Source organism: Nanorana parkeri, unplaced genomic scaffold (assembly GCF_000935625.1).
Source record: "Nanorana parkeri isolate BGI_ZX_2015 unplaced genomic scaffold, ASM93562v1 scaffold377, whole genome shotgun sequence".
Lineage (NCBI taxonomy): Eukaryota > Metazoa > Chordata > Amphibia > Anura > Dicroglossidae > Nanorana > Nanorana parkeri.
Window position 1 is genome coordinate 896,782 of NW_017306645.1, and position 19,725 is coordinate 916,506.

Genomic DNA, 19,725 nt, shown 5'->3' on the forward strand with positions numbered 1-19,725 from the left:
TGTTCAATGTTGCTGAATTGATGGACTGTATTGTCTGCAGGATGACAGTAGGAAGGCTATGAGATGCACTAGAAGAGATGTAGGAGAGAGAAGGTGAAGTAACATGTGGTAGGAAGATGGAAGGAGGAAAGGATACATGATGAATTAAAGATCAGCAAGAAAGAAGAACACAGAACATCAGTGATAAACACAACTTTCTGAAGTAAGTGTACCTGCGCTAGCATACATTTAATTCTGCAAATCTGGGAAACTTAGCCAATGGGCTTGGGAATCATTGGCTTGAACAACCTTTCCCTTTAGAGTTATTCTCATGTATGTTACTTTATAGCAAATGTACTAAAATTGGTGTCAGTCAGTGGAAACTGTTACAATGGCCATATACGGGCAGATAGTTCATCTGATATTTGCCATCTGAGAATTAAAAAAGGCATTGGTGTATCTCTACAGATGCCTTTAACCAGACAGGTTTCAGAAACAATTGCTTTTAACTGGGGGTGTCATTGTAAAATAAAGTTCTCCCCACATAGTGACACTGAGGGGTTCCAGCCTCCCTCATCTCAAAAACTGTGACCCATAGATATCAATTAAAGTGCTCTCAGCTAGCCATTTAGAGGTCACAGATTGTATATTGAAATATAACTGTGCAAACCAAGTGCCAATATTTTGGTACAGATAAACTAGCTTACAAAGAAATGTAATTAGAATAAGACAAGGGTTTCATAGGTATGGTTGAGAGAGGAGAGGTAATAGTAATTCATAGTTCATAATCATTGGATGAAAAACTGCCCAGTCCATAGCCACTGTTAATGTGCTAAAAAAATAATTATAAAACATTGTGTCTTCTCAGTTTAAGCATTCTACCTGATGTGTTTTGTCAAACGGTTCTTCAAATTAATGTTGCTGTCCGGTTACTCTATGTCTCTATCTAAAAACCTAACCTATTGTCCCTCCCCATCTATTTCCCTAGTTTCATACTCACGCAGGAACAGCACATAATGACCATAATGAATGACTCCAGAATACCACCAACTCCCACCACCCATGTAAGACGTAGAAAGAGGATGACACCAAAAATATTTTGTAGGCAGGGAAGGTACACCCCCATGAAGGTTCCCATTCTTGGGGCCTGAAAGAAAGAAAAAAACAAGTAAGTATGTAACAGATGTTTACATCAGCAGGATTACCTTTAGAATATTCCTGAAATAAACTTTTTTTATAAGACCACAACAGGCCGTTTGGTGAGGTCAATATAATATGTGCTATGATCTCTTTTAGGTTTCAACATTATGGCTACAAGCTACTACCACTGGTAGTGGTTGTGGTAAACCATGCATGAGACAGGGAAACTCAGGAACAGTTCAAGCAGGGCTGTCCTGCATTTCTTTTCAGCAAGGCAGCAGACAAACACCATTTCAGTGCAAGAGGGCTTTGTAAAGCAAGACCATAGCATAAAACGAACAAACCATCTGCTCGTCCAAGCAACTAAATAAACTCAGTTGGGTTCCTGACTAACTGGGTGCCTCCTAATGTGTTCCCCGAAACAAACAGGAAGCACATGAACCTTTTTATTATTCTGAGTGAGAGACCTGAGCCCACATACTGTATATAAAGGCCTATACATAGCTGAGACAAATAACCTAACAACCAGGTAAGATGTGGTAATTGAGATTTATTCACACTCACACTACCTACAAAGATTCCAGGCTCCAGGACCCAGAACAGGGCTTTAATAAGATTCTGAGAAAACAAGAAGCTTGTTTTTCCACTACAGTCATTAACTCTGGAGCCCCTCAACAAGTCCAAAAATATAAAAGAGAAAGTAAAGAAAACTGTTAAAGTTCTGAAATGCTGTTTTCTTAGAGGACTGTGGAAGTTAAAATTACTGTGGGCAAAGTGACAGGTTTTTTGCACCTCTGTTGGAGCCCTGGCTCTTTTCCCTATATAAGGGATATTTTGTGTGTCTGTGTCAGACCTCCACCCTCTCTCATGTGTCAGTTTTTGGGCTTGGGGATTGGACACTCAAATCCCAGCACTGCATACTGGAGTATGAGCAGAAGGTTACATGCTCCCCCATACCTGAAAGTACTGGGTATTTCCAAAGGCTCCAACAGACAAATAGAAGAGTGTCATGGATGATTAACAGTGGATCGGTGTGATGACCTAATAAGAGAACTTGTAATTTGCCCCGAATGGACAGGTATAGATACGTATGTGTTCATTACACTTCCCTCTATGCTGTTCTTTCAGAGAAACAGTGCTATAAAAACCCTGTCGTTACGACAGCTGAACTATTAGTAGACCACTTCTGGACTCTGCACATTATTTGATTTAAAGTAGTCAGGCCTAATGACTTCTGTTACCTTGACAACTTCAATTCAAACAGGAACCAGAAGAGGTCCACTAAGGGTACAGCTTTCCTTCCTTTACAGAGTTTTTAAGATGCTGTATGTTGTAAAGATCCACACAAAGCTAAGTCTAATTCAAACACTACACTTCTTTCCATTGTTCCAAACATCATTTATGGAGTTCTTTACAAATGCTAAAACAATATAAAACTAAAAGAACTAAGACTGTTAAATACTGTATATACAGTTCCTTATTTTGCAGTTATGAAGTAAGATGTTCTCACTAAAGATGACTATAGAAAACCTATTTGATCAAAAGGTCAACGGTTAAGTAAATATATACAGCTGAAGAAAACATGAATTAGAACGGAAGAACACCCACTCTTGCTTTATATTGGTGCAAAATGTAAAATCTTTAAATTGTAACCAAGATTTATTATAATTTGTCCTATAAATATATTGCCATTACATTTATTGTTATGTGAATGATCGATTTCTATAAAGCATTTCCTAACTGGAGAGATATTGTTATTTTCCAGTATCTTGAAACCAGTGTTCTAGCATGTGTATAATGCATTTTTCATCACAATTTCACCTAGCCTGGTTCTAGATCCCTTTAAAGTATAGTAGACCAGAAGTTTTGAATAGAGTGGGTTAATATTGAAACCCCTGTCAGGTTTTTATTGGTGGGGGAGATTCTCCCCCTCTCTCTTTTATGTTGTCACCAGAATAAGGAGAGGCAAATTCTTCCCATAGGGACAGCTGGTCCGTTGACAATAGTCTATGAGGGGACTCACCGTTACTTATAGAGATTTCCTCTCACTTCCAGCTGTACCAGAAAGTGAACCCTATACATTTCTTTATTATTGAAGTCTTATTGCCGGTTCGATGATAGCTTCCTTTCCTCCTTCCAGCAGCAGTGGTCATTTTCCTGGACTGAGTGGCAGTCGTGTGATGATATGTAAGTGCCACTCAATCCTGGAGTACTGTGAATCCAGCCTGTGCAATGATGTGACTTTTAGAAAGCAGGCTGGGCTTGCTGGAAATAGACAGAATGACATAACTGTTGTTTAGCCCTGAACAGAAGAACCTCTGGCACTGGACTAAGGGACAGAGCTGTAACGGGAAGAGAGTAAGTAGAACTTTGGAATATTTTTTTATACAGGTGGGAGGGAGCCATAGAATAAAAATAAGCGGCGTTCTACTTCAATATTCTTTCTCCTTCTTCTCCGATCTTTTTCGTTAATGGCTGAATTAATTTTGCATTGGAAATTACATTCCTTTTTTTGAGAGCCGTACAGTTTAAAACATAAAAAGCACTCTCTTATAGCACAATCTGGTTTATATTGGACCCAGGCAGTATTTTCTGGAAATAGATATTCAGTATACAGTTAATTACAACATAATTGTTTGCATATTTAGAGTCAAAATGGAGTCCCACCTGAATTGGCTTCTTCTTTGCCCCTTCATTGTTCTCAGCTTCTTCATGTTCTCGTACACCTTGTGTCAGGTTGGTGTAGTTGGCCAAACCGCTAAGAAGTGAGGAGACCATAGGACTTGTGTCCATTTCCTCCTGCAGCACCAGGGATAAAAAAAGAGCAAGGGTTAAGCAAATCTATTAAAGCCATCAGAGCATGAAGATGCTGATACCCTACAGCGCTTTATACATCATGTTTCCTATTAGTCCCTATAGGGAGGCATTTGCAAGACATTCCTCTCATGTGATACTCCACCGACATAGCTCACATTTGGGGGGACAACATATCTTTGGAACCAAAACACTCTTTTCCTACCTCAAATGTTGCTCCTAGATCTAAAATAAAGACCCATATAAATATATACAGAGGGGGGGGTGTATTTATCAAAACTGGAGCAGACAAAATCTGAAGCAGATTTTCACTGCAATCAATCAGCTTCTCTGTATCATTTTCAGATCTTACCTGCTTAACAAGCTGAAGAGAGAAGCTGATTAATTGCCATGGGCAACTGCTCCAGATTCTGTCTGCTCCAGTTTTAATAACCCCCCCAACCCCCCCCCCCATTAATTTACTGCAAAAAGTGTTTAATTTGCACTAAACTTTTCATCTAGCCTTTAAATGGCTGCACTTATATTTCCCAACTCTACGAATATACGAATAAAGGAAATGTAGTGGTAAAAAATTACCAGTGCGCTTAAAGTGCATTTAAACCCCAGCACTGGGACTTATTTGGTCCCTTTTCATCTGTTAAATATACTATTGAAAGCATTTTGTCTGTTGACTGTTTGTCCGTCTGTCTGTTTTTATGTCAAATCATGTGTGGCCCTGCCAGCGACCCTCCAATTGAAAGGTTTAGATTTTTTTTCAGCTTTGACAAAAGAGCCGGGACAAAAATTGTCGGCTGAAAAGTGACTACCGTCAAACAGCTGCAGTCACTGTTCATTATTTTGACATCTGCGGGTACCGGCTGTCAGAATACAATAACCCAGCAGGGACGATTCCCCCATCCACTCTGTTTAGCATAGATAGAGGAGCTAAACTAGAAAAAAAATATGGGAATATGGCCAGCTTAAATCCCCATGAGTCCCAGAGTGTTTTTTTTTCGTTTAGTTATATCTCAGTGTGGCACACGTATTATATATAGTTTTTTTAAATTTTTTTGACAGATAGGACTTTAATTAGGTAGTGAATTTGAATACACATATTTTTATCTCCTTGAAAAAAATTAGAAAAGAAAATGTAAGTCGGGTTGTCTACGGCACAATGGTGACTTTTTCACTGGTTTGTGACTGCCAACATTTTTAAAGAGAGTCCGTTCATTTATGAGAGCATCTGATTTGTGTGCAGTGGATGCAAATGTCAACCAGACATCATTGCTGTGACCTTGGGATGAATACATACATACATTATAATATGTTATTTTTTATATTTTTGTTTTTACATTGTGTTTCCTTCATGGGGTCTGGTGACCTGATGCAGACCCTTCTCATGCAGCTGCGCAGCAATAAATCCCTTCTCTTCACTTCACTTAGTTGCAATCAGCCAGCAATAGGTCACTATAGCAATGATCTATTGCTGCAGGGAGACGCTGAACAGAGGTACAAGAGCTCCCATGGATTACTGTGTAGCAAGACCCAAAGCGCAGGAGCTAATCATTTTAGCTCCTGGACTTCCTGTTGCATCCCAGCTATCACTCACAGTCAGGGGTTCCAGCATCAGAAGCCACCAGCACCCAAAAAAACACTGGGTCCAGGCGCCTTTTTAAAACGGCGCTTGGACAAACAACTCAGGCACAAGTGGTTAAGGTATAACTAAAGGCCAATTTTAAAAAAAAATTTGGATAGGGTGGTGAGTGATTAGAAGCACTGTTTTTCAAGAAAGAAAGCACCGAAAACAAAATGTAAAAAGTCCATATTTAATTTTATTCAGACTCTTACGTCATAAAAAGCCAGTGCATTTTGAAAGTTTAAAGTAATGCCAATAAAAGTGTAACTGCAACATTATTTTATAATAATAACAATAATAATGTTTAACCATATAGCTTTATTATTATGGCCATGATATCTTCCCTGACTTATGCACAACTCTCATCTCTGTATGCTCCCAACTACCAATCAGAAGTTATCGGTCATTGCTCCAACTATATAAAAGTCCAAATCTGGCTATTAATTGCTTCTTACCTCAAACAATGCCATGTTTTTGCCGGTATCAATTTCCGAACTGTTGATGAATGGGGAGCTTTCCTTGGGATTTCCATCTCCTGAAAAAAAAGATGCATCATCATTCACTTTGATCCCATTTGGAGAGCAGCGAAAATGCAAATGAGAAGCACTCTGTTGCTTGGTATCCCCACGAATTACATATCTGTACATAGTCAATGTCTACATCTTTCTGATTCTCAACAAAGCTTGTGCATGAGCACAAGGAAAGCTCTTTTTGCATCATGAGAACAAAAGAGCAAAATCTGAATTGTATGTATATGACATGGCCTGATTTATATTGCTTGCCCCCCTAGGACAGATTGCACATAACAGCCATGGGTATAATTATGGCCATACCAGACCATGTGCCTGATATTGCACCAAAGAAGTACAAGGGACCCCGAGATGATAAGCTACAAAGTTGTTCATGGCATAGCAAAATATTTATATACATACCATGAATAAAATGAATGGTCATGTAATTTGAAACTCTCTAGGGTTCAAGGATTCTTAAAATTTAAATCTGAGGACCCAAATAATTTTTTTTTAACCTTACTGTGAACACAGAAGAGAATTATTATCATAATGATACCTTTCAACAGTCCCAATTTTTGTGGGACTCTTCAAGGATACAAACAAAATCCCAGGGTGTCACGGACCCACCCCATGTCCCAATGCTGGGTGATGGAATGCTCATTCCAGCACCGGTTACTGGTATCCAGATCCCTGGCTTGATTTCTCGGCAGTGACAGAGTTATGCCCCTGACACTCTTGCCTGCTGTGACACCACTGGTCAGTAGTCAAGGGCTGTCAGTGTCCCTAGTATGGCACTATCCTCTTTGCGCTGTGTGGGCCAGTTATCCTTCTGAGTGATCTGTGTTGGGGTGTAATCTGGGCTCTATTACACTGCATGGTACTAATACCTACCTGGTTAGCACCAGGCAGAGGTAAACATATAACTGTGCGGGTTGTTGTTTTTGAGTGAAAGATCTGAGGTACCCATGGCCATTGCAAAGAGAACATCTGGTCTGGGGTACCCATGGCCATTGCAAAGTCACACATATCGCATAATCCAACGTTTCGGGACCACGTAGGGTCCCTTCATCAGGGCAGAGATGTGACATCTTGGTCACATCTCAGCCCTGATGAAGGGACCCTGCGTAGTCCCGAAACGTTGGATTATGTGATATGTGTGACGTTTAGTCCAAATAAATTGACCTTTTTTTTTATTTCATTTGCGGAGTGCTGGTGATTTCTATTGTTCATTGACTTTTGTACATGGCACCATCCCTTATTGTCACTGCAAGCACCACTATTCTCACTTGGACCGGAAGCGATGTAAGGAGTGCGGGGGGACCTACTGTTTTCTGATATTTCTAAGCAAACTTCATATTTAAAGAGTACATGTCTAATAAATACTTTTTTTTGCAGACTTAACATTTCTCATACCATAGAGTAAGTTATTTATCTCTAATAACTGTAAATGCATACTGTATTGTTATGTTGGTTAGCAGTAAGTAGTGGTCTAGAGTTATAGTGCATGTCAAAGCAAAAAAAAAGGATGCATTTGAGGTACATTTCTGCGTCTCTATTTTATTTCTTAAAAAACCTGCAAATACAGTAAAATGCCTGTTGAGCTGCCAGAAATGCACTCAGTTTTTTATTTTGGGCTGACGACACTGAGAGGTTGATTTATAAAACTTCCACCCAACCGTACAAAATTACTATAGACCTTGGCTTCATCTAGTAGCGCTTGGCCAACGTTTGGCTGGGTGGAAGTTTTATAAATCATCCCCAAAGCATTTTGTTGTCAAACCTGCCAGTTGTCCTTTGCTAAACCACTTGATCATGCATACTTTTGATCCCTACAGCATAAAGGGTAATCATTCTGTAGTCCAAGATAAGAACTAGAAGGGCTCTTTGAGATAACACAGGAAGTGTGCAGAGGACAACTCTGAATTTTGATAAGTTTTTTGCACTTTTCAAACAGCTGCTTCCAATGGTATATTCAACAGACCAAAAGAGAGCAAATAAAAGAAGGTCATTGTTAGGGTTTACATATGCTTTTTCTATACTTACTCAGCATGCAGTGCTGCGTAAGTAGTCTAAAAACTAAAAAACAATTACCCTTACAGTGCCCCCCACCACACGTCAAGGTTTTAATACTCTATTTTGCCTAGGCGGTAGAGGAATAAGGTGTAATACTTACCTTATTCCTTTCTCCAGAAAACTCCTTCCATTTGTGTATTTGGTCCCTGAAGACTTCTCTTAGGCGCTCCCAGCCAGCAGTCACATGCTGATGTCATCAAGTGCAATGTACCTCAAAGTAACGCTCTAACCATCCTCTCCGCTCCTCCCAAGACCTCCTGCTCTCTAGCTCCCTCGTCAACTCCTCCCATGGTCGTCTCCAGGACTTCTCTAGAGTCTCTCCCATTCTTTGGAACTCCCTACCCCAACCTGTCCATCTATCTCCCACTCTGACTGCCTTTAGGCGATCACTAAAGACTCATCTCTTCAGGGAAGCCTATCCCACTTCAAACTAACCACTGAACTATCTCTTTCTCAAACAATTCATCCCCACACAGCTACCTCCTCACATATCACTTGCCCCTCCCTCTTAGATTGTAAGCCCTCACCACCTCCTCAGCCACCTGCTCATGTATCACTTACCCTTACCATTGTGTCTTGACTTGATTTGTAATTATAATGTCTTCCCTATGTTGTAAAGCGCTATGGATACTGTTGGCGCTATATAAATCCTGTTTAATAATAATAATACAATGTAGGACCAAAGGTCCTGCATTGTATGACAGTGAGGGACCAACCAGAGAGAAGAGGAGAGTGCCAGTGTCTACCAGAACTATAATAAAGTAATTATATGGCTTTATTCCTCTACCTCTTAGGCAAAAACAAACATTGCAACAATATATTTTTTTTTAAGTCTTGGAGTTCAGCTTGTTGGCAAGCAAAATATGAGCATCTCCTATAGGGTTCTGTGGCTACTCTAAGTGCCTGTATATGGAAGGATATGGAAATAAGATACAAGTATTGTATATCTAATTATTCACAGACTTGACGAGTTCACTCTCCTGTATTATTTAATATTTCTTAGGAAGGTGACATTGGGCTTTAATGCCTGCTATCTCTGATATGAAATACATTTTTCCTGTTTTTACTGCAGAAAACAGTAACCTCATGAAACCATGGCTCTACAAGCAAAGGAAAGTATGTGGTGTAAATAACACAAGCTTACAAGGACAAGTACCTACTGGGGAGTAGTAGTACAAAAGGTCATGCTCTGATGTTGGACTGTGGGAAGCTCCAGAGCTATAACAACCACACAGATGTAAGTTAAGTGTACCAAACGCATGAACCAAAGTCTCCAAGCAGAAATTTAACGGCATTACTTTTACATTGGACAAGCACTGCGCTCTCTTCTTGATGAGGATAGAATCAATTAAGACATTCCACAGCACTAAAGTAGAGAAATGAACAGACGGGATCTGCCTGTAACTCCCAGTATGCTGTCATCATCATCCTCATCATTCCCCTGATAACTACCATCATGCTGCTTCCCCCATTACATATGTAGACTTCTCTGTCATTATCCAGAACTATCATTACAATTAAAAAGAGACTTTGAATATTCCCTCCTACTACACTCAGCAAAGTAGATTGCCACTTAAATGGTAGTGAAACCACCATGTCCTTTATTCCAAATTTTACTGGGAAATAAATAACAAAATATGAAGACATATTTCTAAAAAAAAAAAAAACAGTAAAGAGAAGGACAGGGGACTTTGGGAGGTTGAAATCTCTCCATGTTTCTTTGTGTAAGGTCAAAAAACAATTTGGGAATTTAGTTCTGCAAGCAAGGAAATTCTTGATTTACGACCCTCAAATAAGAAACCAAAAGGTCCCAACCTTCCATGGTCCCATTTTATGTATTGCTAATACAGGTGGGTTCATGTCTCACACTCCTCTGCAATCCCCAGGTACAGGTGCCGGATCACTGCTACCTTTTACATTTTTAATTTGCAATCCAAGGAAAACTGCACTCAGGAATGCAAGAGTTCTCTCTGTTATTCAATCACAACCAGGAGGAAACAACTCTCATCAGGTATTCCTCTTACAGCTATGTCCCAAACAACAGTGGGACCTTGTCTTTGGTGGACTAAAGTCTGATCACAAACATATAGCAGATTGGGTCACTTGGGAATCACATATGGTTGACTTGCAGTGGCAGATTTCACCATCAGGTGAAACTCTCCATCCAGAGAAATGTACACATGGATTTGTAACATCTTTCTAGAGGGATATCCAGTTGTCTTGGAGAATTCCTTCAAAATTAATATGCCTCATCCCTCATCACCCAAAAAAAAAATGTTTTTTTTTGGCTTGAGATGTGGAAATCTGTCAGGGTTTTCTTTTTTTTAAAGGAATGTCAGCAATGCATCTGCAGTGGTGGCAGTGTCATGGCACAAATGATAATGTTGAGTGCAGCAGGTGCTAAGCTTGTTAAAGGTCAGTTGGCATTCAGACATGTGTATTAGCCGAGACTCCCAAGAGTGCTAATTGTAGTTTCACACAATAGAAGACTGAGTCTTCAGGGTATAGCAGCCAAACTGTAATGAATGCAATGATAGAAGGAAGGACTGGCTCTTCAGAGGAATATTTAAAGTGAACCTGCAGTTTCGCCATAGTAGGCAAAGTAAAAGTTTCAAGCGAAAGCAGACAGGGTAAGCATTTTTCACTCCATCAGACTAAATTTTGCTCTAGTCCCACGACATACTCATAATTTCCTATATGTGAAAATATTTGACTCTCCCATTAGTCCCCACAGTACAGCAGAACCGGCCCAGGTCTGAGTGCTGTCACATGACTGGAGGGGTAATGCATTCCTTTTAAAGTTGCAACTTTTACACTAACAATTAGGCAGTGACCTTTAATTATTTGATTTATTTTTTTTTGTCTTTGACCAGGATGTTTTTTAGTAAAAGCATGTTAGTCCCTGTTCACACCTAGGTGTTTTGTCGCTCAAATATATGCACGACAAAGATATCCCATTAATTTCTATGGCCCCTGTTCACACCTGAGCATTTTGTCATAAGCAGAAGAATGCCTGTCGCTGGAAAAAGTACATGAGCTACTTTTTGGCAGATTACAGTGCTTTTTGGTCCCATAGACTTCAATGAGAAGCTTAGTGCAACTCAGGTGGGAACAGGGGCCATAGAAATGAATGGGATTTTGCAGCACTCAAGACAAGCTAATGAGATTCCTTATCTGGTTTGTTTTGTTGTGCTTAGCTTTAAACGCCTAGGTGTGATTGCACCTACCTAGGTGTGATCTTATTTTACCCAACTAGTACATTCCAAATTGCTCCCCAAAAATGTAATTGATTGGTTGCCTGCCTGACAACCCTCGCACTGCAAGGTTTAAGAACTTGTTTTGTCCAGGGGGCTCAGATAAAGCAAATGTATTCCCCTGATTCTTGGCCCCACAGGCTTCCTCTGGGCTGCTAGACCAGTCTCTGCAGCCTCCTCTTACTGGGCTCCAGTGGTGTAAGGACGGCAAATGTCATCATGTCTAATGCAGGTTCATTAGACGTGAGGACACAGAGGGACATTCCATGGCCGGAAAGGAGGGAAAGAGAGGGGAGTGGCAACTGTTGCGGAATAGGATATACTTTAATAAAGTCAAGTGAATTGTCTTTTCACCCAACTGATCATAAGGTACAAATGTCTCTATGACCATCATAAGAATATTAGAATGTAAGCTCCTCTAGAACAGGGACTGATGTCAGTGGTTCTATGCACACATTGATTGCAGTTTAATCTGTGGGTGCTATATAAATACAGGAAATAAGTAGATAATATTTTCCTAGAGAAACTGTACTATATTTATTCTCTTTTTATTTTATTTCACTTTCATAACTAAGGCCATGTCAATAGAACTCCAGACATGCCCCGCCCGCAGTACGATCGGCCGCACAGGATGCGTGTTAATAAAATGCCCTGCCTTTCAGTGCGGTGGGATCGCAAAAAATAGTGCATGCAAGGAGACTTGCATTCCGGACACGGGACATTGCGGTAGATGCGCGGGCTGGTGGAAACAAGCGCTGAATAAGACAATAATGTTGTTCCAGGTCAATGCTTATTGCATAGTAGACATTCAGCTAAGAAATGGACGAGATGTAGGGGATGTAGCACACCCATGCAACAACCATAAAACAGCAATATAACTATATTTTACAAGAAGCGGCCCATTTGCCTATTATCAGATCTTCCAGAGCCAGGAAACCAAAGGAAGCTGATACACAATTATATTGGAACATATTTAAAGTTTATTTTCATTTTTGTACTCCAATGTGAAAAAAAAACTCATAATGTTATAAACTCCCATTCGCACAGCATACCTAAAATCTAGTGTTCAAATCTAGTTTACAACTAATAATGAAATCTGTCAGCACAGTACAGATATAGTTAATTATAGTAATCATTACCTCCCCAGCCCTCTATTTAACATTTTGTAGCAGGCAAAAACTTCAGTTTCTGAGTTTTCAGAAAACAAACAAGGTAAAACGTAAGCAGCATTTAAAAAATTATTTTAAAGTAATAATAACGTAAAAATATTTTAAGCTATTTAAATGCTAATTAAATCACTTACAATGGGTGCTGCTCCTTGATGCATAAAAGTTTTAGTTTCCTGCAGAATCAGTCTGGTTCTCTGAGCACTGGCCCTGTTATCCTGTTTTAGGATGGCTCCTTTCCCTTGCAGGGTCATATGGAGTCACCCTTGTGTGTTCTAGTAAGCTGTGTGCGTCTCCAACAACATACAGGCACAGCAAGGCAAGCTAACTCCCCTGCTCCCAGTTCTTTCTTCCTCCCTTCTCTAATCTAGTAAACGGAGACCTACTCGAGATTGTGTTGTCCCTTGTGATCTTGTAGTGGACAGGAAGTTCAGTGAAGCAGAGCTGAGAGAGTTGAAGCTGTTTGGAAACATGATGACCGTAAGTGCCTGGGTGAAAATGTAAAGAAATACTTTGATGGGTAATGTACGTATATTTGATTGATCTGGATTCATTATTGGAAAAAAAGTTTGAGGGTTTAATACTACTTTAACTTCTGCTATGTGAATGGGAACATGTAACAAATATAAAATAGGTGATATGCCAATTTGGCTGCAAAAGTAGGAATACACTTTAAGCTCTCTTCACACATATGTGCTGCTGTAATGTGTGGTAAAATGCAATAAAGACTGGCAACCCAACCCACAACCCATGAAACTGGTGCCAACAGAACTTCATGCATCCATTTTTTTTAATACGTTGTCATGCATTGGCAGCCCATTCAAAATGAATGTGTTGCCTTAGTGTAATGCAGGTTAAAGTGCAAAACACAGCACTATAGATTACACACCATAATGTAATGGGTAGCGGTGATGGGGTCCTAATAGTTCCTTTAATTTTAGAGTTTGCCACTTTATAACACTGGGCATTTAAATTACTAATGATTTGTTACTTAATAAAAATAAATAATAATAATAAATACCTCCAATAAATAAATAAATGCAAAACAAAATAACTGTGCCATCACAATGTGGACAATTCGGAACATATTGCCTAATTCATTCCAAGAATTTTGACATTTAAATTAACTTTATGACCTTTCATTTTTTTCTGTTTACATACGCGAAATAAAAAGCATGCCAAGGAAAGAACCATAAAAATTTAGATTTAAAGCCAATCACTAAAATGTTATATAAGCTTTGGCATGATCATTTAAATCTGCAGCTTTCATATAAATAATAATAGGTGATCCAGCCATGATCCTAGTTTGGGCATAGGCACGTCCTGTTAGGGATTTACAACTGTCTCCTAATTGTGCTTTTGTGTTGTCACACTGTCACATCCCCCACTGATGCAGACTTCAAGTGGCCATGCCCAAACACATGGCATAGGCATAGTCCACCATTGTTACTATCATTAAGCCGTTCCAGAGCAATGATGTGCAGCCAATGCTTAAGAGTGAGCGTATACAGACACTGAAAAAGGCCGGGGGAGATCAGCAGCACTGAGATGCAAAGAAGGATTTAAAAAAAAATGAAACATGGCAGCAAGGAGGCTGCAGAAGAAAATATGAAAACATTACTTATTTTTAAAAGGAAATTAGAAGTCTATGTCACTTCCTTTGAGGTTAAAAAAATCTCAATGAACCTTATCTTTATTAAGAATAATCTCTATTGTGTAAACTACTAGTGCCATCAATCCAGCAATAGAGTAGTAGAGATGAACAAAGGTAGCCTGGAGGACAACCATGGATACAAAAGCAGGCACGAATAGACAAAAGGTTTGTTATTCACATGAAAGTCAGGTGAAAATAAAGGGAAACAAGACTGAACAAATAAAAGAAACTGAATGCAGCCACCACATCTAATGAGTGGTAAGCTGCAACATATTACATTTTTGTTGTTGGGTTCAGATGCACTTTAATCATGAAGTGATCATGTGCAAAAAAAATTATTCACACATAAGGTTTCACTTTTCGATTTTTATTGAATCAAGCCTATTGTGTCTCCTCATCATTCCAGCACATGAGCCTATAATTATCACAGACACCAACATCATTAGGAAGCTTCTTCCTCATCATCAGAAAACAATACCTTTAATTACAGCAACAAATGACCATAATCAGCAGGTGCAACATAATCTGCAGCACTTCACCATCATCAGTATCAACACTGTCATAAAAAAAAAGTCAACCCGATGAGTTTGGTTTCCCCGCGGGAAAAAAAGAAGCGTCTGTGGATGGAACAAACACATTGTATCCTTTTTTTATAGCAGTCCTGTTGCTATTATCAAATATATAGTATGTGCATAGCAATTTACAAAGGCTTCATTTACAACCTCATAGCATGACCATCACTCATCAGGGTCAACACTAAACAACAGATTTTGTAGAAATTAGATAGAAATACATAATGATGAACATTGCCCTCTTTTATATCAGCGCTGATGCTATTACCAAATATATAGCCAAGGCATAGTAATTTACTACGCCTTCTTGTTCAATCTTATAGCATGACCGTCACTCATTAGGGTCAAATTACCCAACAACTTTCTTAGAAATTAGATAGAAATACATAATGATAAACATTGCCCTCTTTAATATCAGTCCTGATGCTATTACCAAATATATAGTGTGGCAGTGCGTGGCAATGCCACTGTGTAATCTCCATTTCCGTGTCCATATTTTTTAAGCGAGTGGATGCGTCCTTATTGTGTTACCGTTTGGAACGAATCTCACAATAGCCAATGTATACCAATTTACTACGCTTTCTTGTACAACCTTATAGCAGAACCGTCACTCATTTGAGTCAACGTTACCCAACAAATTTCTTAAAAAATAAATAGAAATACATAATGATGGGCATTGCCCTTTTTATATCAGCTCTGATGCTATTATCAAATGTATAGTCAATATATAGCAATTTACTACGACTTCTATTACAATCTTATAGCATGACCGTCACTCATCAGGGTCAACATTACCCAACACATTTTATAGAAATGAGATAGAAATACATAATGATAGGCATTGCCCTTTTTTTATACCAGTCCTGAGGCTATTTTCAAATATATTGTCAAGATATACCAATTTTCTACGACTACTTTTACAACCTTATAGCATGACCATCACTCATCAGTGTTAACACTAAGCAACACATTTTGTATACATGAGATAGAAATACATAATGATGGGTATAGCAGTGCAGACAGGGTTGTGTAGTCATAAGTATTGCTGCAGTAGTGGGATCCTGTTTTCAGTGTCCATGAGGGACATATTTGCAGTGAGTTTTGCATATCTCCCTGTATTTAGTTTAGTTTTGAAGGCAAGCACACACAAGGCAGTTAAATGGCTTCACCCAATCTGGCCCTAAAGGGAGCTTTACTATCCCAAACAGAAGTCCAGCAAAGAAGGCACCACAAGGCTTAGCCCCCACCGTGAATTCCAGTGCTGAGGCTGCAGTGGTCAACAGAAATGCTCCTGCACTGCACTGTGTGATGGACAGAATGAAGATCCACTCTCAACTTCCTTCCACCCCCATCACGAACAAATCCATCCTATCCTTGTATCCTTCGCTGGTTATATTTCTGAAGTCTACAGACTGATCCTCTTCACCAAGCTTGGTAGTTCATACTGATTTAGAGTGCAGCATTGGGGTAATGATGTAGGCTCTGGTATTTGCGCAAGTACATTGTGAATGAAGGGTGTAATTTGTGACACCCCCTCAGGGGACGGAGCCATGATGTCCTGCATTCACAATTGAAGCCTTCAGTCCTCTGGGTTGAGTAACATTGGGTGTCATTCAGCACGGAAGACTGAGGACATCTTGTGGCCAAGAAGAAACACTGCAGTGGGAGTGGGAGGCTGGTGGGCAGCTCCAAATTTAAGGTGATAATAGCAGACAGAGCTGTTTTTTTGTTTTATAGCACCTGGAGGATACTTAAAAAAATAAAACTATATCCCAGAGTTGGGTTTTAGGACAAAATGAGGTCAAGACAAGGTAGCAGCTTTCTCATCCCTTAGGTTGTGATTGATAAGGATTGCAATGGATAGAAAAACGGCTTCATTTGCATTGTCTTTGCTGACATGTTCCCATATGTAACTATGTAACTATGTAACATCCTCCCCTATGGGGTAACAGGTAGGTGCACTTCTTTGACCAATTGCATTATTCACCTGATTTACTGCAGGGCCATGATGGTTTTAGCTGGGCCATCTGGACATCCAAAGGGCCCTACGCTACTGCCTAGACTACCTTATGGGTGATACAGCTCTAAATCTGTTTTGCTTGACAGCTCTAAATCTGACGCAGCCATTTTAAGGAGTCCCACTTTCCCTTATGGATTTTTTATTATAAGAATGCAGAAGGAGGAGTGGGAACACTCCAGTAAGGATTGGATCACCCAAAACTCCAAGATGGAGAACAGAGCCAGGTACTATGGTATAGAAATCTATAAACTTGATTCCCCAGCACATATAATAAAACATATGACTCAGCCTACAACTACATTATTGATTTCGGGTGGACTGATCCATATTTTTTGTATAAAGGTATACACAGTATATTGGTGACTGTAACTAGTAGCTCTTTTATATACAGGAACTTGAAATGTTTACTTATGGTCCTTTAGTTTTATATGAAGTTTGATTTTAGTAATTAATAACTAACACATTTTATAAACATGTACTCCATGAGTGATGCTCTCTACTGTCCTTTAAACTGGTATCTTGACCATAAAACACTTCTAGACAATCCTTTAGAGAGCTCTGCATGTTTCTAGCCATTATACTAACCAGTTTTACAAAGTGACCCAGTTGTATAAACACTGTCATCCGTCTCTTGTGACGCATATAGCTCTGTAGAGAGCCATCTCCTTTGTAGTCTGTAGCTTGCTATCAAATATTAGTATTACCAAGAGAATAAGGGAACATAGGGGAAAAAACAGCAAGTGGAAGATCTCCTATTAGAGCCATGAAAACCAACATAACACTATTCTCAATTGCTATGTGTAACAAAATTCCATTATATAACTAATCATTATCAGTATGGTAGCACAGCTCATAAAAATCCGCTCAATAAAAATTAGCATGATCTTCTTCCCCAAGGGCTACTCTTCCAATATCATCGCAATGCAAGCCTAAGCCTCTGTTTTCATTACGATTACAAAGCCCTCTGTGATCATCACTTGCTTGTAGTCCAAGAATATGCAGTCCCTTAACATTATGATAAGAGGAGGAATGAATCAGTGGGGCAAGATGAAACTGCCCCCATTTTTATGCTAATAAGGTCACGTAGTGCAGAAGGGCCGCTCGCATCAATTATGGATCTGCAAGCAAACTTCCAGGCCAAGGACCTTCATAACCAAGGGGACATGTTCACTGAGGCAATGCAAAAATCAATGATGATGTATCAGGCAGAATAATCCAATGCCAACCAATCAGATTCCAGATCAGCCAATGATGACATCTCACTGGTTTATTGGATCTCTTTACATTGCGCACCATCACTGCTTGTTGCACGCTTACATTAAAGTAGATGTAAATCTTAACCGGATGACATTTAGTTAATTAAAGCACGGTGTGTCATAAACATTTGCATTTAAAAAAAAAAATAGTTTTAATTTTTTTCATGCTTTTCAGTGTGGTTGATCTCCTGCAGCCAGCTTTCAGCCCTTCCCTGTCTACATGCACTCCACTGATGTATGTATGACATTTTTCAGGGTGGGTGAACCATGTCTGAGTAATGTGCATTGAAACAGCTGTTTGTAATTTCCATTGGAAACCACTATTACAATGCAGAAGCACAATTGAGAGACCTGAACAGAGCGTTGTCACCCTATAAATAGGAAGTGCCTAAAAGGATTAAAGTATTGAGATTTAAAAGTATTGGAAATGGCTTTTAAAATTACATTAACATGTTAAATACTTTGTGAAACTTTAGTGGTTGGGTTTAAATTTCCTATAACTTAGCCTGAAGCCTTGTTAATAGTTTAGATACACTGCCCCAGATGCTTTTTGGCAGCAAATTTGCATATAATTCTTACAGGTAGGGTAGACCCTGTTCAGCACAACAAATTCTACACCATTCTGGAATAGTTCCACTCTTGCTAAAAGAAAAAAAGATATAACTTACATAACTGCTACACAATGACCTTTTCATTTCAATCTTTAATTTTCTCAAACTGTCAGAAAATTGAAATGTCGCTTCCTTGCAGTATGGAAACCTGCAGGCATTTCGTATACCATTGGTGTACAGAATGTCACCAGGAACCTTGTTCTCTGAATGCTTGGTTTGCTTTTCTCAGACGTCTACAATAAGGTCCCATTCATATCTGAGCAGACCGGTGTGGTGCATTAACAAAGGCACGTTATACAACATTAGGGATGCACCGATACCGATACTAGTATCGGTATCAGTGCCGATACCGAGTATTTGGACAAGTGCTGGCCCAAATGTTCTGATACCTTCCCCGATACCAGAACTTCCGGTAAGAGGAAGATTTCCTATGACCGGCAGTGCTGTAGGGATACATGGATCCAGCTTCCCCTGCGATCAGGATGGCTGAATGGTTTCCCTTCCAATAACAATCAAGCCGGCCAAACACATGCAGCCGGCTTCGCAGGCAATCAGAAAGGCGGGTGGCATATCATTACCTGCCGCCCGGCTTCCTGATTAGCTGGGAAGCTGGCTCGATGCTGAATGGCTGGAAAGCCGGTTTCGAGTCCAATAACATTCAAGCCGGCCAAACAACATGCAGCCACCTTCCCAGGCAATCAGAAAGTCCGGTGGCATGTCATTGCCTGCTGCCTGGCTTCCTTATTAGCTGGGAAGCTGACTCGATGCTGAATGGCTGGGAAGCTGGTTTCCCATCCAATAACAATCAAGCCAGCCAAACAACATGCAGCCAGCTTCGCGGGCAATCAGACAGCCGGGTGGCATGTCATTACCTGCCACCCAGCTTCCTGATTGCCTAGGAAGCCAACTCCATGCCAGCGTAAGCACCAGTATCGGTACTCGGTATCGGGGAGTACCGAAAGCAAAATATCGGTACTAGTACCAGATACCGAAATCAGTGCATCTCTATACAGCATGTTAAAATGCATTGTGGTGCACTGAAATTCACTGCAACACACC

The 19,725-nt window shown here is 39.8% G+C and overlaps 1 protein-coding gene across 1 annotated transcript in view; it reads right to left on the bottom strand.

Moving 5' to 3' along the window:
* SLC12A5 (solute carrier family 12 member 5) overlaps positions 1 to 19,725 on the bottom strand; it is an 87,164-nt gene that overhangs the window by 57,139 nt on the left and 10,300 nt on the right. Inside the window, exons 2-4 of the mRNA XM_018559043.1 lie at positions 6,004 to 6,083; positions 3,787 to 3,918; positions 980 to 1,126 (exon numbers count right to left, since the gene is read on the bottom strand). Coding sequence (XP_018414545.1) covers positions 980 to 1,126; positions 3,787 to 3,918; positions 6,004 to 6,083 — 359 coding nt within the window. The remainder of the gene's footprint in view (positions 1 to 979; positions 1,127 to 3,786; positions 3,919 to 6,003; positions 6,084 to 19,725) is intronic.